The 25557-nt window shown below is 36.3% G+C and overlaps 1 protein-coding gene across 1 annotated transcript in view; it reads right to left on the reverse strand.

The window, feature by feature from the left end:
* LOC116112593 (pentatricopeptide repeat-containing protein At1g08070, chloroplastic-like) overlaps positions 1 to 25326 on the reverse strand; it is a 50479-nt gene extending 25153 nt beyond the window's left edge. The window contains 2 exon segments of the mRNA XM_031398710.1: positions 24970 to 25123; positions 25210 to 25326. Coding sequence (XP_031254570.1) covers positions 24970 to 25123; positions 25210 to 25326 — 271 coding nt within the window.
* Positions 25327 to 25557: the final 231 nt, after the last annotated feature.

A 25557-nucleotide genomic window follows, 5' to 3' on the forward strand; every position in this document is an offset into this window, starting at 1 on the left:
CGGTTGTGGTCTCGTTTTAAAGCTTAGAGACAGGGCTACAACTTTTATGTTTTTGTCTCAGCCCAGTTCAACCCTTAAGATGCCCAAAAATCACTTATAAAGTCACGGAAGTGACAGGGCAGATCTCACCTAGGCATTTCCTCAAACAACTCATGTGCATAAAAACACTCTACTAAAATAACTACTATACTTTATTCGCTAGCCATCCAAAATGCCCCAAAACTCCCTCATATACTCATAATCCCTGCCAAGAAAAGCACTTCCAAACAGGTTCACACAACATCTCTCAAACTTCATCTCAAATTCCATTTCTCATCACACATCAAAAACACTTCTCATAATACATATTCATCTCAACCCAATTCTCAACAACATAACATACTTATACAAGCATACATCTCTATCCAATCTCTACATCTCTACTCAAAACTTAGAAAACTCAAGTTGGTAGGATTTACTTACCTTGTGAAAAAGATGGCTTCTCTAGCACTTTTCTTTTCCTTTATTGTCTTGTCTTCTCTCTACAACTCAAAACAACAACAAGAACAATAACAACCAAATAAGACTTTACTATAACTATAAGAAAACTCACATCTAAAGCATGAATCCTTACCTTAGGATGCTTTAGATGAAATCTCTACCAAAAATTACTCAAAAACTCTCTTAAACCCCTTGGAAATCTTGGAAGATTGGATGGAGAAATTGGGAGAAAAATAGGCAATGGAAGAGGCGGTGGAATAGATGGACTAAAGGGTTTCTCTACATTTAACCCTTTTTAGCTCATATTATAAGCATCATTTCCCATTTTGCCCTTGTCCTTCCTTGGAAATTTCATCTATATCCTTTGATTCTTTACAAATACACCCCCATCTAAACACAATCTCTACTAAATTTCCTTACATTTTACTCACCACTTTTCCTACTAATTAGGGGTAGAATGGTCATTGTGCCCCAAAAGAAGAATTCTCTAGAAAACTCAAGAAACTTTTTATTAGGGTCGTCGCCGCGGCGAAGAACATTCCGTCGCCTCGGCGAAACAGGGCAGAACCTACCCGTGGGTGCAGCTCCTCCTCCTCGCTGCGGCGAAGCTTCTTCTTCGCCCCGGCGAAGATTGGATTTCCAAACTTCATCAAAATTCAACCAATTTCAAGACAACCAATCAACCAACTCAATTGAGACTGAAACAGTAAACTTTTAACTAATACAGTAAATCTTAAATACGTACCTCAAGTGGGGTGTTACAAGATCTGTTTGTGTTTGATTGAAATCAAACAAAACTTGATTTTGATCTGTAGAGTGAACTGTTGTGAAGGGTAGTGCACTGTCACGCACGGTAGCTGCAGCAGCAACATATACACGTGTTTTTCTGCTGGGCAAAACGCACTCGTTTGTGCGTGGGGAGTGTTGGCCGCATGCTTAGGCATGCAACCTTAGGATGTGCCACCGCAAATGGCACAACAACAGCCTTGTACGATTGCACGCAGCCTGCTGCCACGAGTAGTAGCACATGCGAGTGTTGATGCATGATTTCATAAACATGCATATTTAGCAAGTCGCAAAAAGCAATACAATGATAAATAAAGTATCTTGCCCACGAGGATTGAGTGCTAAGTACCGATTTTCCTAATTTTATAACTAATTGAAGAAGACAAAAATTTGGATTTGCGAGAGCTACTAAAAACTAAATTAGAACAAAACAAAAGAGACAACTAAATTTAACACAATAAAATCAACTCACCAATGAAATTTAATTCAAGAAGAGAGGTTAGGGTTTCGATTTCACTAAGTTACTCCAATTCAACCTAATAATCCTATTACCTTCAGGTTCACATACATGGATTGCAAATCTAACTCCCTAGGTTGTAAAATATACCTTTTCAGGCTATAATTACTACTTATCCCTATTAAACTTCCGCACCCAACAAATTGAAATTTAATAGTTCAAAGTCCCTTAAGCACGTGGAATCCTATAAAGATTTCATAGATCGCGTTTGTCTATCCTTGTTTTTGCTCAATCTATGGTGTTTACCTCAAGAAGCTAACACATGAATCACTTCTCAATCTCATCATGCTCAGCATTCATTTGATTCAAAAACCTAACAATCAAATGGATGAAGAACAAAGATAAACACTTAATCCATGCAATAGAAAGAAAAACAACAAGATCTTATAGATTAAATCATTATAAAAAAAAATCCATCAAAACCATAACCCAAAAACAAGTTAGTTCACGTTCAAAATGGAAATAAACATGAAATACATAACAAATTCAAAGTTCAACATCATGAAAACAAGAAAGGGAAAAGAAACTTCTCTAATTTGGAGACCTAAACTCTTCCAATCTTCTTCTCCTCTCCCTATTTCCCGAAATGTCGACCTCCCTCTCAAAATGAGCTAACTTTTTCTTAAATAGTCGCCAAAAACCCTAGGACCTAATACAATAAAAGAAAAACACAGAATTTAAAAAAAAACTAAAAATTGCAATTTTCGCTGCAATGAAGAAAAAATCTTGTTGAATTTATGGAACTACCCTCCGCTTGCTCACTTGAATCTTTGATCTTCTTGATCTCCAATAGGAACAAACTCCAAGGGTGCTTCCAATCAACATCAAAATTCCTCCGATCTTCTGAATTTCACTCGATTCTGGGTCCAAAAACTCATTTTTGCTTTGCTTTGCTCCAACTGCACCTTTTGGCCTAAAACGTAAAATATGCAAAATTAAGTAATAATTTGGGCACAAAACTTGTAAAAAGTATCTAAAATTCTACAAAAATCGTATAGAAAATAGTATAATCCTAGGATTATCAAGTGTGTTGTTGCTGCCCTCCCCGATACTTGTCATGTGTGTAATAACTCTTTCTAACTAGTATACTTTAGGAAATACAATATAAAATCACTAAATATGATATAGAAAATATATGTGTATAAAGGTATAAGATAGTGGGCCCAGAAATTAACTTTACTTTCATGTACAAATTTTTTACATTAAGTAGGAAAATCATATACATAAACTCAAAATACAACTAGATAGAAGTGTCGTTCTCCTCCGCTTCTCGACGTTCCATCCAACCGCTTCTCACCTACTACCTGCAAAAACAGTGAAATCAACGGAGTGAACACTAATTGCTCAGTAAGTAAATCCCCTATGCTACTTTTCTTCCTCCATTACTCTTATTCTGAATTTCTTTCCTTACAACAAATTTCTCTATTCTTCACTGTTCTTTCACGGATTCTAGTTTCTCATTTACTGATATATAAACACACTTAGTAAAACTAATTCTATATAGAAAGGAAAGCATAATGCATATGCACAAATGCATAGGAAATGCATTTTCTTTTCTGTTTTTCTGCTTTTCTTATTCTGTTTTATATTTTCATCTGTCTTCTATTTCTTTTCTATTTTCTTTCCTTTTCTATTTCTCTTCTTTCTTTTCTTTCTCTTCTTTTTATTCTTTCTTGCTTATCTATTCTTTCTTTCTTTTCTTTTCTACTCTTTCTTTTCTTTTCTTTCTTTGCCGATCGGACTCTGTGGAGGCATGGATTCGGAACCATGGCCATGTGAGTGTATTCTCAAATTCTTTCTTCGGTACAGTCCTCATCCATATGCACTCTTACGGACTGTACAAATTCTTCTTTCTTATTCTTAGGCCGCTCACTGAAGGCGGCATGCATGCGTGTTATTCTTCTTCTTGTCACTCACGGGTCCCCCATCACAACAACCTTCTCTTCTTTTATCTTTCTTTAAATGTGTTCTTTCATAATTTTCTTTCTTTCTCTTTATTCATTAATGTTCTTAATGTTCTTATATGCATGTATGCATGTAGATGGCCTTTTTCTTATTATTCTCTCTATACTCACATGATTAAATGCAAGAATGCAATATGGCATGTGAACATGTCATTCTCTACTTTCTCTACCATCTACAAACTCATATCAATATAACATGCTATCATATTCATACATACACTTCACTTTGAAATTCCATCAAACACCCTGTATGCACAAACAAAGCACTAAGCTGATTACACTTCCCTAACAATCTCTAACCACCAAAATTTGGAGCAAAGCTCCCTAAAAGCAACATCAAACCTGGCCAAGAAAACACACTTCATAATTCTACTCAAATTCTTTCTTAACTCATCCAAACTTCCATCAATCACCCTATACACAAACATCACTCCTCATGGGGGAATTCTAACCATGAATCATCATCAATTCCATCAATAATTCTCAACATGCAAGCACATAAATACATATAAGAATTTCTCTACACAATTATTTCTCAAATCATGACTAGGGTTGGATTTACTTACCTTGAACTTGAGTAATTCCAACACTATAATCTCTCTTGGTAGATTTTTTCTTCCTCTTAAACCCTAAGCATATAAAACTATCAGAATTCAACACTTTTAAAAATTAATCTCACATCTTATTGCAAGAATTCTTACCTTGGGATGCTTAGGATTGAAATTCTACCAAAATCTAGCAAAAATCCTCTAAATTTCCTTGGAAATTGGTCGAAGAAATTTGAGAGAATTGGGGATGAAAGTGGTGTGAGATAAGGGGAATATGTCCAGAGTTTTCACTCTTGAACCCTTAATATCTCATAATATTACTTATACTTTCCCATTTTACCCTTGCACTTTCTATGAAATTCCATCTTTGCCCTTTAGTCAATTACAATAATACCCTCATCTCCATTGTATTCTCCATTGTATTCTACTACTTTTCACTCCCCACATTTTCAATTAATTATAGGTGGAATGACCATTTTGCCCTTAAGCAAGTTTTCCAGAATTTTCTCAAAAATTCCAGCAAGTTCTTTGCCCCAGCGAAATTGTTTCTTCACCTCAGCGAAGCATTCTAGAGTGTACGTTGCCGTGGCGAAGTCTACAAATTCTAATTTTCAATCTTTCACCTTAAAATAAGTAAAACTAAGGGCATTAAAGCATAAATGGAGTTACGTACCTCGATGTGGATGTTACAATGTGAGGCTGCCTCATGTTAGCCAAGTGATAAACCAATATTTGTCCTAGTATTTTGTTATGTTTTTAGCTATTATTTTTGTGTTTTACTTTAAGAATATGTTACTTTGAGGTGATTTTTACCATTTTGAAGGTACATGAGCTTTTCGAATGCATTTGGAAGAAATCATGCAAAATGGGTCGAGAATCAGAGTTGAAACGAGGAAGTTATGGTGCTTTGAAGATGAGATTTGAATGTTGGATTTTTCTTGAATTGTGAATGTGCTTCAGTAATTTGATCATAACTTGAGCTTTGGAACTCAGAATTGGATAATTCTTATGGTGTTGGAAAGCTGATTCAAAGAGCTACAATTATTGTGTTGATGACTTTGTCTAATTCTGAAGATATAAGCACATACATGCATAAAAGAAATTCTCTACACAATATTACTCCAATCATAACTAGGGTTGGATTTACTTACCTTAGATGTGAGCAATTCAACACTTTAGTAGTCTTCTTTGATCCAACTCTCTTTCTCTTAAATCCTATGAACACAAATCATAAGAATTCAACACTTAAAAAATTAAAACTTATATCTTAGTGCAAGGATCTTACTTAAGGATGCTTGGGATTGAAATTCCACTAAAAATAACCCAAAATCTATGAATTTCCCTTGAAAAAGAATTGAAGAAATTGAGAGAATTTGGGGATGAAGGTAGCGTGAAAGAGGAGAAGAAATGGCTAGGGTTTCATTCTTCAACTTTTAATATAACAAAATATTATTTATAGTTTCCCATTTTACCCTTGCACTTTCTATGAAATTTCATCTATGTCCCTTAGTCAATTACCATATTGCCCTCATTTTTATTGCATTCTCCATGAAATTCTATCTCTTTTCACTCCCCACATTTTCAACTAATTATGAGTGAAAAGACCATTTTACCCATAATGAAATTTTAAGGGATTTTCTTCACACTTGTTCAAGATAACTTTAAAAAAATTCAACTAAGTGTATTAGGGAATAAGTAAAGCTACGTACCTTGATGTGAGCGTTACAATTTCATTCTTTTGGGATCAAAAATTTCTTTTCTTTATGGAAGTTGCACATGAGACTGCCTCTAAGGCTAGGATTGACAGTTTGTGGTATGACTATGTGGTTGAGAGTGGAGAATGAAGATGAAACTGATGTTTAGGGTGTTCCTAGATGGGGGGTAATTATTGCTTATTCTTTTTGCTATATGTGTATATTTTGTATGAGACACACTTATTACTTAATCCAAGAAATCTTTGTTTTGTTTTTCTTTTTAATTATGTGTGTTAAGACTTGTAAGATGTTTATGGGTAACATCGTTAAAACCATCACGAGACTATAACTCGTCCACTAGGGGGACCTAGGGGTTTAAAGGCTAATTGCATATGTTAAATGCAGTCGTGTCAACCTATGGAAGTGGTTTAAGATAGTTTAGTTGGGTTAGATTTTATTTTTATATCGCTCTCATTGCTAGGGACTAGCAATAAGGTAGTTGGGGGTTGTGTTGAGTGATGGAAATGCTGATTTATTTAGTGATTTGGGGCATGAAATTGTAAGGAATTTAAGGTTTAATGCATGATTTATGATGTGGATTCTTGTATGTTTCGTTATCTTTCGAAATCACGGATTTTGTTGTGTTTTCAGGTGTTTAGGTGCAAAAAGTTGGATTAGCATGCTTGTGTTAGTGTTCAAACATCCTGGACCCATCAAGTGTAGATAAATCAAGGCGAACAGAAAAAGAGTGAAATTTCGCATCTGAGCCGCATCACACTTTTCTGACCCGCGGCACATTTTTACATTCCATGACTCAATTAATCCACACTGCAGCAGAAATCACACAGAATGTAAAAATGTTGCATTTCCAACCCTAATTTTGGTGACTAGTATTTACAAGTTTGCCATTTTGTCTAAAAACTATATAAAAACAGCTGTAGTCCATTTTTAGGGAGTCTTTAGGTTTGATATACACATTTTGGAGAGAATTCATTTGGGGCTTCTTGGAAAGGTGGAGCTTGGAGAGGAGAGGAGGTTCTCTTCCTCTCCTTCTTCTTTGTTCTTCACGATTATGGTTCCAGGTGCTGTTGTTTCTTTTCCTTTATATTGTATTTTGTTTTCTAGAGATTTGATGTAATCTAATTGAAGGCTTGTGTTTTATTGTTAATCTATTTGTTTGATCCATTTTGTTATGTTCTAGATTCATTCATTGCATTTAATTCAATCTTTAGTTGATGTTAAGGCATGATCAACCTTTATGTTAGTTGATTGATTGTATGAGACAAGATTGTGTGTGGAATGATTGATTTGTAGCCTTGCCCGAGTACAGATTGGTTGTTGTCTTTAAGATCATCTTGTGCTTAATGGGTTTTCGTTACTAGAAAAGGCTATACTCCACTAGCTAGTTTAGTTGATGAAACACTAGGTTATTCCGAATGGCCGCGATAATACCTTAGAAACGAGAAATGTCATGCCTATCTTGATTAGCTTTGTGAATGGATGATTTGTGTCTATGCGAATTGGTTCCTTCGTTGTTTTGACTAGGCTATACACCACTAGCTAGTTTGAATGATGAAAGTACTAGGTTGAACCCGATGTTTGTATCCTAGAATGGAGTGGAGAGAACAATAGTTTGATGATGAACACATAGCCTGATAATTATGATGGAGTTAGAGCCCTAGGATTCTTTCTGTATAGTTAGATTTAGATTTACTTTAATGTCGTTTATATGTTTTCTTTATTTCATTCTCATTTTGATTCATCAAGGCATAGTTACTAGGATCGCGAGAGCACTTCCAGTCTCTGTGGGATCAACCCTTACTCGTGCACTATGCTACGAAAGATTAAATTTTGTATGTCTGTCACATCTCTATGGCCAAAACACAGTTCAATATGTATGTCCAACGCATTCGAACGGCTCATGATTTCTTTAATTTCTAATGATCCTAATTTTTTTCATCTCTTGGCATTAGTCATGAAAGTTCCTATGTCTATACAACTCAACAGAATGGTATAGCTAAACGAAAACACAAACATATCTTAGAAGTAGTCGAGCTCTCAAACACCAAACCAATGTCCATCTTTCTTTTTGGGGTGAATGTGTGGTCACTACTACTTACCTATGTTAGTAAATGATCCATATACGCAGCGGAAACAAAAAAATATAATACAAGGATCGTTTACATGAGCCAAGAACAAGGGTATAATTTTACAATTTATATTAAAGTAAAATTTGCACAAAAGGTTAATCAAGAATTTAGAATAACATACGCACATTTGGAGGCTTCTCCAAAATAGTCTTTGTATGTATTTGCTACCGACCCAAGCGTAGGATCGAACTTATGAAGTCCACACGAAGACAATCACAAAGAACCAAAGAGGGATTTGCTAGATCCTCTGTGGCTTTAAGATTAAAGAAGAATGAAATCAAAATGAATTGATTTTAGGCAAAATGGGTTTCTGCCATGGGAGAGAAATGGGGCTACTGTGTATTTGGTTTTACAATGAAAATGAGCTAATCAATTAATTGTTACATTTTACAATTAAACATTTTCTTTTATAGTAAAACTTTAATGCCCTATTCCCATATGGAAGAGGCTTAGGCTCCAACCCAAACACCCCATGTTACCAAACACTCCCTAATTAGATATTTTATTTATTTCATCATTATCTCATTGAACTCAATTAAACTCTTATGAGTTTTGTGCCTGAATTACTACTTATTTTTGCATATTTTATGTTTTAGGCCAAAACATGCAGTTAGAGAAAAAATGAGTTTTTGGACTCAGAATCAAGTGAAATTCAGAAGATCGTGGGATTTTTTATGCTAATTGGAAGCACCCTTGGAGTTTGTTCCTATTGGGGATCTGTAATGACTTCTTTCTACTAGTATACTTTAGAACATATACAATAAAAACATACATATTTAGCATATGAAAAATAGTTGGGCCCAAATTTTCTTTACTTATAAAATATAAATCTTTACATATACCAAAATAACAAGTACAAAAACTTTAGCAACGGTGGACAGTAATGCCAATTCTCTCCGCTTGTCAACTTCCTTCTGACCGCTGCTCACCTATTTCCTACAAAACATGGAAAAAACAATGGAGTGAGCACAAAAATGCTCAGTAAGTAAATCCCTTATCTCTTCTCCTTTGGTTCTTTCCTTACTTAATTCTCTTTTTCTTTCTTTCGTTCCTAGTTCTTTCTCTTTTCTTTCTCTGTTTCTAATTCTTACTGTTTTTTCTTTCTTCCTTCCTAATTCTTGCTGTTCTTTCCTTCTCTCTGTTCTTTCTTTCTATTTTTTCTATTCTTTCTAACCATGATGGAATTCATGGTAATATACATGAATGATATGCATATGCAATAATGCATAAAAATGCATTTTTCTTTCTTATTTCTTCTTTCTATTTCTATTTCTTATTCTATTTCTTTTCTTTCTTGTCTTGCTTGCTCAAGTTTCTCTTTTCTTTCTTGTTCTTGTTCTTTCTTATTCCTTCTTTTCTTATTCTTATTCTTTCTTATTCTTATTCTTATTCTTTCTCTTCTTATTCTTATTCTCTCTTATTCTTTCTTTTCTTATTCTTATTCTTCCTTATTCTTTCTCTTCTTATTCTTATTCTTTCTTATTCCTTCTTTTCTTGTTCTTATTCTTTCTTTTCTTATTCTTTGTCGATCGGACTCGGTTGGTGCATGGATTCGAAACCTTGGCCGTGTGAGTGAGTACAGTTCTCATCTACATGCACTCTTACGGACCGTACAAATTCTTTCTTTCTTCTTAGGCCACTCAACTAAGGGCATGTAGGAATTTTTCTTGGTACAACTCTCATCCACATACACTCTTACGGGTCGTACAATTCTTCTTCTTCTTATGCCACTCAATTAAGGTGGCGTGTATGTGGGAATTTCTTCTTAGCACTCACGGTTCCCCATCACAACAACCTATTCTTTTCTCTTCTTTAACACTTTTTCTTTCTTTAATTCTTTAGTGCTTTTTCCTTCTTTCTCTTTATCTTAGAGTGTTTTATTTCTTATAAGTTTCCTTTATTCTTTCTTAAGTACTACATATATACAAATATATGCATATGGATGGCTCATGCTTAGAATTCTTACTAAATGCACTCATGAAATGCAAATATGCAATGTTCATAAAATTAAGGTTTCTACTACTATACTCATGCTTCTCTTAGCCATTTCATCAAACAATAAATGTCATATACAAACTCTACTTTACTATATCTATTTGTTTCTTAAACCATCCAAAATGAGGTAAAACTCTCTTGTATCATCACAATCCCTATCACGGCAAAACACTACCAAACTTTCTTAACTCTTCCAATTTCAACCAAACTTCAATCTATCATCATACAATAAAAAACACTTCTCATACTCAAATATATCCAACAACAAGCATAAATAATCACCAATCTCATCTCAATTTCCAACAATCAGAACACATACTATGCTTAAAGAAATCTCTACTCAATTGTTTCTTAACTTTAACTAGTTGGATTTTGAGTTGGATTTACTTACCTTATACTTGAGTAGTCTCCACTAAAGTTCTCTACTCTTGTTGGACTCAAATTCCCCTTAACCCTAAGCATAAACTTAATAAGAATTCAACTTCTACACAAGTAATCTTATATATAGCAAGAATTCTTACCTTTGTTGCCTAGAACCAATACCTTGTCAAAATTCACTCAAAAGCCCTCAAAATCCTTGGAAAATGAGTGAAAAGTTGAGAGAAGGAGAAGGAAAGTGCGTGGAAGAAGAGAAATAGGGGGTTTGTAAGACTAAACCCTTAATATCTTATTTAACAACATACTTTCCCATTTTGCCCTTACACTTTCTTAAAAATTCTATCTTTGTCCCTTAGTCAATTACCATAATGCCCTTATTTTTATTGCATTCTCCATGAAATTCTATCCCTTTTCACTCCCCACAATTTCAACTAATTTTGAGTGAAAAGACCATTTTACCCTTAATACAAGCTTAAAGCATTTTCTTCACATTCTCTCAAATAACTTTAACCAAATCAACTAAGGGTAAAAAAAACTAATTAAATTACATACCTTTGTGTGGGCGTTACAATTCTCCCCCTTTTATAAGAATTTCGTCCCCAAAATTCAAACAAACAACTCTGGTGACAGTTCTGCATATCCTGCTCCACTCCCCCATGTAGCTTCTTCAACTTTATGATTTCTCCAGAGGACTTTCACTAAGGGATACTCTTGTTTCGGTGCTCTTTAACTTTTCTATCCAAAATCTGCACTGGATGCTCCTTAACACAAGATTCTCTTCCAAGTCTACGTCCTCTATGCTCAGAATATGGGAGGGATCACTTAATATACCTTCAAAGCATCGAGACATGAAATACATTGTGAACTTTGTCCATACTGGGTGGTAGTGCTAATCTGTAGGCCACCTTTCCTACTCGCTTGTAACACCTCAAATGGACCAATGAATCTCGGTGCTAACTTTCCTTTATTACCAAAACGCATCACCCGTTTGTAGGGGAAACTTTCAGAAAAACTTTGTCACCTACTTCAACCTCAACTTCTTTTCTTTTCAGATCAGCATAGCTTTTCTCACCTATCTTGGGCTTGTTTCATTCTGCTTCTGATCAGTTTTACATATTCTAATCTTTTTTGAGTCATTTTTTGCCCAAGAGCTATATGTAACTCATCTTTCTCCGCCCATCTCATCCCGATGCAGTGGAGATCTACACCGTCTACCATACAAGGCCTCGTATGAGCCATCTTAATTGTAGACTGGTAGCTATTATTAACAAACTCCACCAAGGGTAACATCTCATGCCAGGATACTTTATAATCCATACAGCATGCTCTCACATGTCTTCAAGCACTTGATTTGTTCTCTTCATCTACCATCTGTCTGAGGATATAGGTTTACTAAAAGCCAACTTGGTACCCAAGTTCCTCTGTAAAATAATCCAGAAAGCTGAGACAAATATGAATCTCGTCTGATACTATTGTCTTGGGTACACCATGAAGTCTTACTATCCTTAATATACATCTGAGCCAATTGATTCGAAGTGGTACTCTCCTTTATTGGAAGAAAATGGGTTGATTTAGTCAATCTGTCTACAATCATCCATATAGCATTGTATCCTTTCTACACTCTAGGGAGACTTGTAATAAAATCCATCAGATACTCTCCCATTTCCATTCAGGATACTAAGTGGCTGAAGCAACCCTGATGGCCTCTGGGTGTTCTGCTTTCACTTGCTGACAAATCAGGCATTTAGCTACAAACTCTGCAATATCTTTCTTCATACCTGCCACCAATAGCCTTTCTTTAAATCTTGATACATCTTGGTTGCTCCAGGATGAGCAGTGTATGGTGTGTCATGAGCCTCTATAAGGATTCTCTTTCTCAACTCATCATCCTGAGAATACACAACCGACTCCTAAAACGGAGACATCATCCAACAACTGAAACTCTGAGGTCTTGCCCTCATGCACCTGCTGATCTATTTTCTGACCACCACTCATCAGTTATTTCTTTTCTTTTAATTTCTTCTAGTAAGGTAGACTGAACCTCTAACCTGGCAACCCTTCCTGGTATGACCTCAATCTGCTCTTTACACAACTCATCTATTAACTCTTTCTGTCTTTTGAGTCGAGACAAATAAACTTTCCTGCTCAAAGCATCGGCTACTACATTAGCTTTCCCCGTTTATACTTAATCTCATAATCTTTAGCCAGCTCTAGCCATCTTCTTTGTCTCATATTCAATTCCTTCTGAGTAAAGAAATACTTTAAACTCTTATGGTCGGTGTATATATTACTCTTGGCACCATAAAGGTAATGTAACCCCCACATCAAGGTATGTAATTTTACTTATGCCCTAATACCTTTCGTGGATTTCTTTGAGTTACCTTGACAAATGTGAAGAAAATTCCTTAAAAGTTCATTAAGGGTTAAATGTGTCTTTTCACTCAAAATTAGTTGAAATTGTGGGGAGTGAAAAGAGATAGAATTTCATGGAGAATGCAAAAAAATGAGGGCATTATGGTAATTGACTAAGGGACATATATGGAATTTAGCAAAAGTGCAGGGCAAAATGGAATACATGCATATATTATTTGATTATAAGGCTTTATTTGAAGAAACCCAACATACTTCAGCCCTTGTTAACACAACCTATACCCAATTTTCTCCAATTTCCTTCACTAAATTTCAAAGGAAAATCATAGGATTTGTTTTGGATTTTTGGAGATTTTCAATCCTAACAGCCCTAAGTAAGATTCTAGCAAAGGAATGTGATTAAACTTTAAAGTTTTAAAGTTTTATGGTTTTTATATGATTTATGTCCAAGAGGAAGAGATTTAAGCAAAAGGGAAATTTTCCACATATTCAAGGTAAGTAACCTATTTGAACCTTAATTTGAGCAAAACTTGTGTTGAATGAATTTTTGCATGTTTTATATGTGATGTATAGAGAATTGTGGCTGTTTTTGATGTTTATTGATGTATTATTCTAGCCATGAGAAGTAGTGTATGGTTATGTAAGATTTGGTGAAGTTGTGGAAGATTTGGTGTTGAGATTTTTGAAATGTAGAGAATTATTGAAAATGGACAGGTTTGATGCTATAATTAGTGAGTTTTTGGCTCACAATTTGTTGAATTAGAGAGTTGTGGAAGTGTCCAACAAGGTAGTTGCATGTGCATATGAAGTTTTTGATGAAATCCAAAGAGAAAGTGCATGCATGAGTTGGCTAAACCCAATGAGGAAAGGTTAGAGAAAGGCAAGACGAAGTTTGAATGTATATTATTGATATTTTAACCTGTTTTCACAGGGAAGAATGGTTAGAAAGGTTAGGAAGGTTAGGGAGTAGTGGAGGTAAATAGGCATGGAAAAGCCTTAAGGCATGTTACCAAGTTGCCCGTCAAATCCGTGACTTTCTGAGTGATTTTTTGGCATCTTAGGTATCGAACTAGGTTGAGTCATAAACATAAACGTTGTACCCTTTCTCTAAGCTTTAAAATGAGACCAAGATCATAGCAATCGGAGGTGTATAACTCAAGATATTCCTTCTTGAATATGACATGTGCAGAATGACTATCTCAAAAGTGCTTCCACTTTATATTTTATTTGTAGTCTAATAATCTATAATTGATTCCAAGTATGAAAATGATCTTAAGGGTTGTGAAGCATGTTTGAATGAGTTGTCTTTATGATTAATTTAATGATTGTATGAATATATATATTTGATGTAATGAATGACCATGGAGGCTATGTGTAATATGTTATATATCACCTAAGTATGAGCTTGTGCATGTAAAAGCAAGCCTAAGGATGATATATTTCTATGAATTTATTATGCATCCACAAAATGGTCATGATGAAATGATATGTTCATATATGGAAGTTTATGTTTTTTTAAAGAATGCAAGTGTAGAATTTCCATAGCTTGGAAATTCATGTTGAAATGTGCATAGTATCTCTTTCTATTCTATACTATGATATAAGGTTTTTGCGATGGAGAACCCGTGAGTGATAGAGATGCCCACATACACGCCGCCACGAGCAAGCGGCATCAGCAGAGAGATATACTATTTGTATAGTCCGTGAGTAGTGTATGTGGATGAGGACTGTACCCAATAGAGTATACCTACATGCACGCCGCCACGAGCGAGCGGCCATATCAGACAGATACAGTACTTGTACAGTCCATGAGTAGTGCATGTAGATGAGGACTGTACCCACTCACATGGCCAAGGTTCCAAATCCATGCATCAACCTAGTCCAATCGGCAAACTAGAAAGAAGAAAGAAAAGAAAGAGAAACAGAGATGAAAAGAAAGAGATACAACATAAGAGAAACAGAAACAGAAAAGAAAAGAAAGTTCTTTTCTCAGGAAAGTTTTATTATTCTGCATATGTATTATGCTACTTACATGATTCAGTATTTTTATGTGCTCGACGATGTATAGTTTTATTCATTGTCTTTGCACATTGGTAAGTAGCAAATCAGAGTATCAAAAAAAAGAATGCAGAATATCAGAAAAGAATGCAGAATAACAGAAAGGAATGAATAATATTAGCAAAGAATAAAGTGAGAAAAGGAAAATCAGAACATGAGTAACGGAGGAAGAACAGTCGTGTAGTTTGGTTTACTTATTGAGCAATTAGTGCTCACTCCGTTATTTTACTGTTTTGCAGGTATTAGATGATTTGCAATCGGGTGGGACGTCAAGAAGTGGCAGGAGTTTGGCAGCACTGTTCAAGATTACCTTGTGCTTACTAATGTATATCAGTATTTTGTGTATATATTTATACAAATTAAAATTAGTATATATGTTTATAAAAGTTATTTAGTGAATTTTATCATATATTTTTCAAAGAATTACTAGCTATACAGTGTATTACAGGTAATGCCTCCAAATCTTCAAGGCAAAGACAACTACTGCCAATTCTAAATCATGTGTAGGGTATCTAGTTTCTTACTCTTTCAATTGACAAGAAGCATAAGTTATAACCTTACCTAACTGCATCAATACGGCACCAAGTCCCTGTAGTGAGGCATCTGTATAAATGTCATAATCTACACCCTCCTGTGGTAACACTAACATGGGAGCTGTCGTTAATCTTCTCTTCAATTCTTGAAAACTCTCTTCACAGGCAATTGACCATATAAAAGGAACTCTCTGTTTGGTAAGAGCTGTCAATGGCTTAACCAACTGCGCAAACCCTGCCACAAGCCGGCGGTAGTAACCAGCTAGTCCCAAGAAACTCCTCACTTCTTTTACTGTCTTAGGCCTTTGCCATTCTAAGATTGCCTTTACTTTACTAGGATCCATTGAAATCCCCTCGCTATAAACAGTATGGCCCAGAAATATCACCTGATCAAGCAAGAACTCACATTTATAAAACTTGGCATACAATTTCTTTTCTCTCAATCGCTGCAGCACAAATTTTAAGTGTTCCTCATGCTCTTCTCTCGACTTCAAATAAACCAGGATGTCATCAATAAATACCACTATAAACTTTCTATCATCCCATAAGATATAAATGAATGAGTCGACTCACTCTAGTAGGTTTCAAACCTAATCTTTCTATCATCCCATAAGATATAAATGAATGAGTGGCTCCATAATCAATTAAAACATAAAGAGGAACTGCATGAAATAATAACTGACCGGTAACAACTGATGGACTGGCCTCTGCTTCACCTTGTGCTACTGTAAACACCCTGGCATTAGTGCCTCTGGAATTCTATGTTGCAAATGGAAGAGGAGCTTTACAATCTTTCATCAGATGCCCTGGCTGCCGGCATCGATAACATACATTATGGCCTAACTCTCTCAAACACTCTCTTGGATGAGTCTTCCCATATTTAGGACATGGGGGAAATTCCACTATTCTCGACCGTTTATTCTGCCAATCTTTTCTGTTCTTCTTTGGCTGAAACTTCTTCTTATTCTTCACTTCTCTATTTCTTACACTCTCAAATCTTTCTCTCCACGGAACGGGAGAGGGTTCACTTGGTCCCGCTGGGGTGAGCTTGTTTACAAAAATTTCTGCCCTTCAAGCCCGCTCTAAAGCTTCACTATAGGTTTGAGGGGGCTCAGCTCCTGTCATTACATCCCGTGCTATCTCTGGCTTCAACCCATGGACAAACTTATCTCTTCTCAATTCTGGGGCTCTAACTATTCAGTGTGCAAACCTGGCAAGGGAATTAAACCTCACAGAATACTCTTTCACTGTACTCAACCGTTGCTTCAAATTAATAAACTCTTGTATCTTCTTATGTACCCGATCCACTGTTCTGTACTCAGCATCAAACAATCTTCTAAACTCGCCCCAAGTCATCACAGGAACATCATGAGTGTCTTCTATCAATTCCCACGAAATTGGGGCATCACCCTAAAACAAGAAACTGGCATACCAGATCTTTTCCCTGTCCATCATAGGAAATAGTGCCGTCATACGCTTAACGGACCTAAACCATTCTTCTGCCACTAAAGGGTCTGTTGTGCCTTTAAATTCTGACGGCTGATGTTGACTTGGAAGCCCATAAATCGGTTCAATCTGATTCTATACTGTCAGAGGTACCGGCCTTTCTCTTTCCTCTCTAGTAGGCGGTATTTGAATGGGGGTTTCAATTCTTTCTGGTTCAACTCTCCCCTGTCTTTCTACTAAGACTTACTGTACAATCCCCCATATTCTACCTTCATCAAGGGTAAGGGGTGTAGGTTCTGGTGGGTTAGAAGGTGTTAGTAAACGGTCCCGTATACGCAGCGGAAATAAAAACAAGTAATTCAGGGATCGTTTACATGAGCCAAGATCAAGGGTATAATTTTACAATTTTATCATAATAAGAATCTACAGAAATATTAAACATGAGCTAAGGAAACAAACGCACGTTTGGAGGCTCCACCACGATTGTCTTAGAACGTTTTGCTACCAATCCAAGCGTAGGATCGAACCTGCGTAGTCCACACGAAGACAATCTCAAAAAGAACCAAAGAGGGATTTGCTAGATCCTCTTTGGCTTCAAGATTAAGAAGAAAGTAAAATCAATTGAATTGATTTTAGGCCAAAACCTTTCTGCCGTGGGAGTGTATTCAAAAAGGGGCTGTTGTGTGTTTTTTTTCTTTTAAAGAGAAATAAATTCTTCTCATGATTAACGCACACACTTTTCTTTTTATAGTTAATCAATTTGCCCTAATCCCATACGGAATAGGCTTAGGCTCTAACCTAAATGCCCCATGTTGCCAAACACTCCCAATTTGATTTATTTTATTTTCCATCATTATCTCAATTAAAATCAATTAATATATATTTAAATATATATTAACATTTAACAATAATGAATATATATTTAAATATGTGCGACCACACATTTAAACGTAATTTCACTTATTTAATTTTTCTAACAAAAAATTAAATAAAGGCTACGACCTCAGCAAATTTAATTGCACTGTGAAATTACCAAAATACCCTTTCACCTTAAAAGACGAAAACGCCCTTCTTTCTTCTTGGATCTTAAATTGTCTTCTATGTGTGTGACCCATAGGCTCCTTATCATATCGGCAGTGTATAGTTCGCGATTAACAAATTAATGTCTCACTAATACACAAAGATTGGCCCCTAGCAAGGCATCATAGCCACCGATAGATTCGATTCAGCAAAGTGTACCTGTCAAACGATATAGTTACCGTGCCATTCGATTCTTCTCATAATTATCTCGACGAGACAAAGGCATAGAAATAGTGTAACATTCGGTTACTCTCGATATTATTTATTCAGTTCTGGACCACGACCCGTATTATAAACTAGATAGAGCAACAACTCAATCCCACTATGGCACAGTTTTAGTGTCATTGCATATACTGAATTGCGCATGAGATAACTTTCTCCCATACCCGGGAGTGATGAACCTCTGTCAATCCACATAGTCTTGATACACTCTTGATGCAGCCAATCACCACCGTATGACAGCTCTGAAAAGAACTGCGTAGGCTAGTGTCAAACTACACCAATGGTGCACCAGACGCTCTAGTGATCTCAAGTCTAAGAATCACATGCACCACCATCATTAGAGGATTTGTCCATAGACGCTGGGGTTACATCCATATGGAACCTCTGGTGGGTCAGTCCAGTGAAATTGCTGTGGTGTAATCGCCTACAACAAGCACCCATGTGTTGCACCAGGTTGTCACCAAACAACCTTGACAAGTGAGATCAGTCACTGCCTTTCGACAGAGTCGTTCAACACTATGATAGCCTTACCGTATTATCTGTGCCCTTACTTTAGAATAATACTGGGGCTACGGACGTTTATAGAATGACCACCATATGTGCTCATAGGGTTCTCACTATCAAGATTTGAAACACTTGATACCCTTGTCACGGTTCTAACCATTCTGAGGAATATATCAATACATATTGCAATAATAATGATTTACGCGATATAGAATAAAATGTCTTTTATTGATTACTGAACATTATTACAAAGAGTCAATTCTAAAATAATTGATTGGCTCTAGGGCATCTACACTAACACAAACTACACTAATTGGTGCACAAAGCGCTCCGGTGATCTCAAGTCTCAGGATCACATGCACCACCATCCGTTAGAGGAATTATTCCATAGACATGGGGTTACCATCCATATGGAGTCTTCTGGTGGATCGATCTAATGAACTTGCCTATAACAAACATCCATGTGTTGCACCAGGTTGTCAGACCTTGACAAGTGAGATTAGTCACTGTCTTTTGGCAAGGTTGTTTAACACTATGATAGCCTTATTGTATTATATGTGTCCTTGACCAGAACAATACTGGGGCTACCGACATTTCTAGAATGGTCACCATATGTGATCACAGGGTTCTCACTATCAAGATTTGAAACACTTGATACACTCATCACATTTCTACCATCCTAAGGACATATATCATTACATGTAGCTATGATTTAAATGATATAGAAGAATATGCCTTTTATTGATAAATAAACATTATTACAGTGTCAATTTTACAATAATTGATTGGCTCTAGGGCACCTACTCTAACAATCTCCCACTTGCCCTATAGCTAATCATTCATGTATCTAATATCGAATAACCTTAAGTGTTTCCCATGCTTCTGCTACGACAGAGGCTTCGTTAGTGGATCAAAGAGATTGTCATCAGTATGTACTTTGCTGATCTACACATTGTAATGATTTTTTTCTACTAGTATACTTTAGAATATATGCAATAAAAACATACATACTTAGCATATGAAAATAGTTGGGCCCGAATTTTTCTTTACTTACAAAATATAATTCTTTACATATACTAAAATAATAAGTACAAAAACTTAGCAACGGTGGACAGTAATGCCAATTCTCTCAGCTTGACGACTCCCTTCCGACCGCTGCTCACCTATTTCCTGCAAAAACATGGAAAAACAATGGGGTGAGCATAAAAATGCTCAATAAGTAAATCCCTTAACTCTTCTCTTTCTTTGATTCTTTCCTTACTTAATTCTTTTCTTCTTTCTTTCATTTTTAGCTCTTTCTCTTTTCTTTCTCCGTTTCTAATTCTTACTGTTCTTTCTTTCTTCCTAATTCTCGCTGTTCTTCCCTTCTCTCTGTTCTTTCTTTCTTCCTAATTCTCGCTGTTCTTTCTATTCTTTCTAACGATGATGGAATACATGGTAATATGCATGAATGAAATGCATGTGCAATAATGCATAAAAATGCATTTTCTTTCTTCTCTCTATTTCTTATTCTATTTCTTTTCTTTTCTTTTCTTTCTATTCTTTTCTTTTCTTTCTTGTCTTGCTTGCTCAAGCTTTCTCATTCTTTCTTATTCTTCCTTTTCTTGTTCTTATTCTTTCCTATTCTTTCTTTTCTTATTCTTTGCCGATCGGTCTCGGTTGATGCATGGATTTGGAACCTTGGCCATGTGAGTGAGTACAGTCCTCATCTACATACACTCTTGCGGACCATACAAATTCTTTCTTTCTCCTTAGGCCACTCAATTAAGGTGGCATGCATGTAGGAATTCTTCTTGGTACAACCCTCATCCACATACACTCTTACGGGCCGTACAATTCTTCTTCTTCTTATGCCACTCAATTAAGGTGGCGTGTATGTGGGAATTTCTTCTTAGCACTCACGGTTCCCCATCGCACAACCTATTCTTTTCTCTTCTTCAATGCTTTTCTTTCTTTAATTCCTTAGTGCTTATTCTTTCTTTCTCTTTATTCTTAAAGTGTTTTATTCTTAAAATTCTTTATTCTTTCTTAAGTTATTACACAAATACAAATATATGCATATGGATGGCTCATGCTTAGAATTCTTACTTAAATGCACTCATGAAATGCAAATATGCAATGTTGCATAAAATTAAAGTTTCTACTCATACTCACACTTCTCTTAGGCATTTCATCAAACAATAAATGTGCATATACAAACTTTACTTTAATTATAATTCTCTTTGTTTCTTAAACCATCCAAATGAGAGCAAAACTCCCATGTATCCTCATAATCCCTACACGGCAAAACACTCCCAAAATGCTTCCAATTCCAACCGAACTTCAATCCATCATCATACAATCAAAAACATTTCTCATACTCAATATATCCGACTACAAGCACAAATAATCATCAATCTCATCTCAATTTCTCAACAATCATAACATATACATGCTTAAAGAAATCTCTACTCAATTGATTTCTTAAACCTTAACTTGAGTTGGAGTTTGAGTGGAATTTACTTACCTTGTACTTGAGTAGTCTCCACTAAAGCTCTCTACTCTTGTTGGATTCAAACCTTCTCTTAACCCTAAGGCATAAATTTAATAAGAATTCAATTTCTACACAAATAAATCTTATATATAGAGCAAGAATTCTTACCCCTTGTTGCCCAGGATCAAAACTTTATTAAAATCCACTCAAAAGCCCTCAAAATCCTTGGAAAATTGAGTGAAAATTTGAGAGAAAATGGGGAAGGAGAGTGACGGTGGAAGGAGAGAAATAAGGGTTACAAACCCTTAATATCTTATTTTATAAACATACTTTCCCATTTTGCCCTTACACTTTCTTTGAAATTCCATCTATGTCCCTTAGTCAATTACCATAATGCCCTTATTGTTATTGCATTTTACATGAAATTCTCTCTCTTTTCACTCCCCACTTTTTCAACTAATTTTGAGTGAAAAGACCATTTTACCCTTAATGCAAGTTTATGGCATTTTCTCAAAATAACTTTAGCAAAAACTAACTAAGGGCTATAAAAACATAAATTAAATTACATACCTCCGTGTGGGTGTTACACACGTCTTTTCTCTCAACCATTTCTCTGATGAGATGAAAATGCCTGAGTATGTGTTTGGACCGTTGGTGAGACTGTGGCTCCTTCACTTGAGCTATTGCTCCATTGTTGTCACAACAGCCTTCCATTGGGTCAACAATAGTGGAGACCACACCAAGTTCAGTGATGAACTTCTTGATCCAAACTGCCTCCTTGGCCACATCGGATAATGCTATATACTTGGCTTCCGTTGTAGAATCCGCTATGGTGCTTTGCTTGGAGCTCTTCCAACTCACTGCACCCCCATTGAGACAAAATATGAACCCGGATTGCGAGCGATAATCATCTTTGTCTGTTTGGAAACTAGCATCATTGTATCCTCTTATAGTGAGCTCATCATTCCCTCCATAAACCAAGAACATATCCTTGGTCCTTTTCAGGTACTTAAGGATGTTCTTGACAGCTATCCAGTGACGCTCGCCCATATCCGATTGATATCTACTACAAGTGCTTAATGCACATGAGATATCAACCCGAGTACATAACATGGAATACATGATGGATCCATTTGCGTCATGCTGACGCATATGGGATCCTCTTCATTTTATCTCTCTCATCGTGTGTTTTAGGCCACATATCCTTAAAGAGACAGACTCCATGTGACATCGGAAGAAATCCCTTCTTGGATTCTTTCATACTGAATCTCTTCAATACCTTGTCTATATATGTACTCTGACTTAGGCCAAGCAACCTACGTGATCTATCATGGTAGATCTTTATTCTGAGGATGTAGGCTGTTTCTCCTAAGTCCTTCATGGACAAGCACATATAACCAAGTCTTTACCGACTGCAAGTTTGGTATATCATTCCTGATCAGAAGTATGTCGTCGACATACAATACTAGAAATGCCACTACATTCCCACTTACCTTTTTGTAAACACAAGGCTCATCTTCGTTCTTGATAAAACCAAATTCTTTTACGACTCTATCAAAACAAATGTTCCAGCTCCTTGAAGCTTGCTTGAGTCCATAAATGGACCTCTTCAACTTGCTTACCTTATCAGCTTGTCCATCAAGAATGAAACCATCGAGTTGTGTCATATACACATCCTCTTCAAGGTTCCCGTTCAGGAAAGGTATTTTGACATCCATTTGCTAAATTTCATAGTCATGATATGCAACAATCGCAAGCATAATCCAAATGGACTTAATCATGGCAACCGGCGAAAAGGTTTCTGCATAGTCAATACCATGAATTTGTTTGAAACCTTTGGCAACCAATCATGCCTTGTAAGTATGCACCTTGACATCTATGTCAGTCTTCTTCTTGAAGAACCATTTACACCCTATGGGTTTTACCCCTTCACGTGGATCCACTAGAGACCATACTTGGTTCTGGCACATGGAGTCCATTTCAGATTTCATGGCTTCAAGCCATTTAACAAAATCTGGATCTGATATACCGTCTTCGTAGGTTCTGGGTTCATTGTCTTGGTAGACTAGTACGTCATCATGTTGAGTCACGAGAAAACCATATCTCTCGAGCTCATGACTTACTCTCCCAAACCTACGCAGCTCTTGTGCTACTTGAGGTGGTTCACTTTGATCCACAGATTGTGGAGTAACCTCCTCACGATGTTCAACCACCTCTTGTGGCACATCTTCCTGTCCTTAGTCTAATGTATTTTGTGGTTCTAAAACTTCATCGAGTTCTACTTTTCTCCCACTAGTACCTCTTAAAAGAAATTTCTTCCCTAAGAAGACACCAGTATGAGCGACAAAAATTTTTACTTTTCTGGGTTGTAGAAATAGTACCCTTTGGTCTCCTTAGGATACCCCACAAAGATACATTTGTCAGATTTTGGGCTTAGCTTGTTCGAAGTTAACTTCTTAACATAAGCTTTACAATCCCAAATCCTTAGATAAGACAAGTTGGGCTTTTGCCCACTTTATAGTTCATATGGAGTCTTATCTACAGACTTTGACGGCACACGATTCAGTACATAAGTCGCAGTCTTTAGGGCATAACCCCAGAATGATGCAGGTTGATCACTAAAACTCATCATGGACCTAACGATGTCATGCAAGTTCCTGTTCCTCCTCTCAGACACTCTATTGTGCCGGGGTGTATACGAAAGGGTGAGTTGTGATACTATCTCACACTTTTTCAAGTATTCAGAAAACCCAGAATGATACGGAAGCGCCTTAATACGTTTGCCTAACATATTATGTACTTCATTTCTGAATTCTTTGAATTTATCAAAGGCTTTCAGATTTATGTCTCATAAGGTAGACATAACCATATCTACTAAAATCATTAATAAATGTGATGAAGTAAGAATATCCACCTCTGGCTTCAACTGTTAGTGGACTGCATACATCACTATGGATGATGCCTAACAGTTCAGTAGCCCTTTCACTTTGTCCTGTGAAAGGCAACTAGGTCATCTTGCTTAAAAGGCATGACTCGCATACCTCAAATGACTGAAAATCAAAAGGGTCGAAAACTCCATTCCTTTGAAGTTTTGTTATGCGGGTCTGATTAACATGACCTAATCTACAATGCCAGAGGTATGTTTGGTTTTTATCGCTATGTTTAGCTCTCTTAGTTTCAACATTGAGAATATCCTTATTGTTTAAATCAAGAACATATAATCCGTTATATAACCTTACAATTCCAAATAGAATACCATTCAAACTAAGGACAACAATCCATCAGAAATCTCAAAAAGATATCCTATATTATCCAAAACGGATATTGAAATAATGTTTCTAGAAATCACAAGTACAAAATAACAATCTTTGAGTTCAAATATTAAGCCCATAGGCAAATGCAAACAATAAGACCCTACAGCTAATGTAGCCACATATGCTCCATTTCCAACTCGTAGGTCCACTTCTCCCTTTGTGAGCAATCTACTCTGCCTTAGTCCCTGCACAACAATACAAATGTGAATACCACACCATGTGTCAATGACCCAAGATGTTGAAGGAGAGAAGTTAATCTCAATCATGTACATACCTAAAGTCGAAGCATCTGACTTCTTCTTGTTTGCGAGGACAACCTTGCAGTGTTTCCTCCAGTGGCCAGACTTGCCACAATAGAAGCAGACTACCTTCCCACCTTTCCTAACACCACCCTCAGGCTTGAAAGCATCCTGTCCTTTGGGCTTAGGCTTGGGATTGGCCTTTCCCTTGCCTTTACCTTTTCCTTTACTGGCAATAGCCAGTAAAACACGCTTGCACTTTTTCATGTCCTGCTTTGCAATCCTCAACATGTTCAGAAGCTTTAACAGGGATTTCACCATCGTGTTCATATTAAAGTTCATTATCAACGGTGAAAAAGAATCAGGTAGTGACTGCAGAATTAAATCCACTTGTAAGTCTTCATCCACACCAAACCCATTTCTATGTACCCAATCATCTTGAGCACATGAGGACCAACTTGGGCTCCCTCAGTCATACGACTTCTAAACAATGCACTCGACACCTTATACCTCTCATGTCGAGCATTTCCTTCAAAAAGTTCCTTGAGGCACGAAATTATGGCAGCAACGTCCATATTCTCATGCTGCTTTTACAGCTCAGGTGTTATCAATGCTAACGTAAGGTATTGAACAGTATCAGCTTCGTCAAGGAACTTATTGTTAGAGTAGGTTCCCTAGAGCCAATCAATTATTGTAGAATTGACTTTTTGTAATAATGTTCATTGATCATTGATCAATAAAAGGTAATTTATTCTATATCGTGTAAATCATATCTATATGTATTGATATATGACCTTAGAATGGTA

This window comes from Pistacia vera, unplaced genomic scaffold (assembly GCF_008641045.1).
Source record: "Pistacia vera cultivar Batoury unplaced genomic scaffold, PisVer_v2 Contig664, whole genome shotgun sequence".
NCBI classification, from domain to species: Eukaryota; Viridiplantae; Streptophyta; class Magnoliopsida; order Sapindales; family Anacardiaceae; genus Pistacia; species Pistacia vera.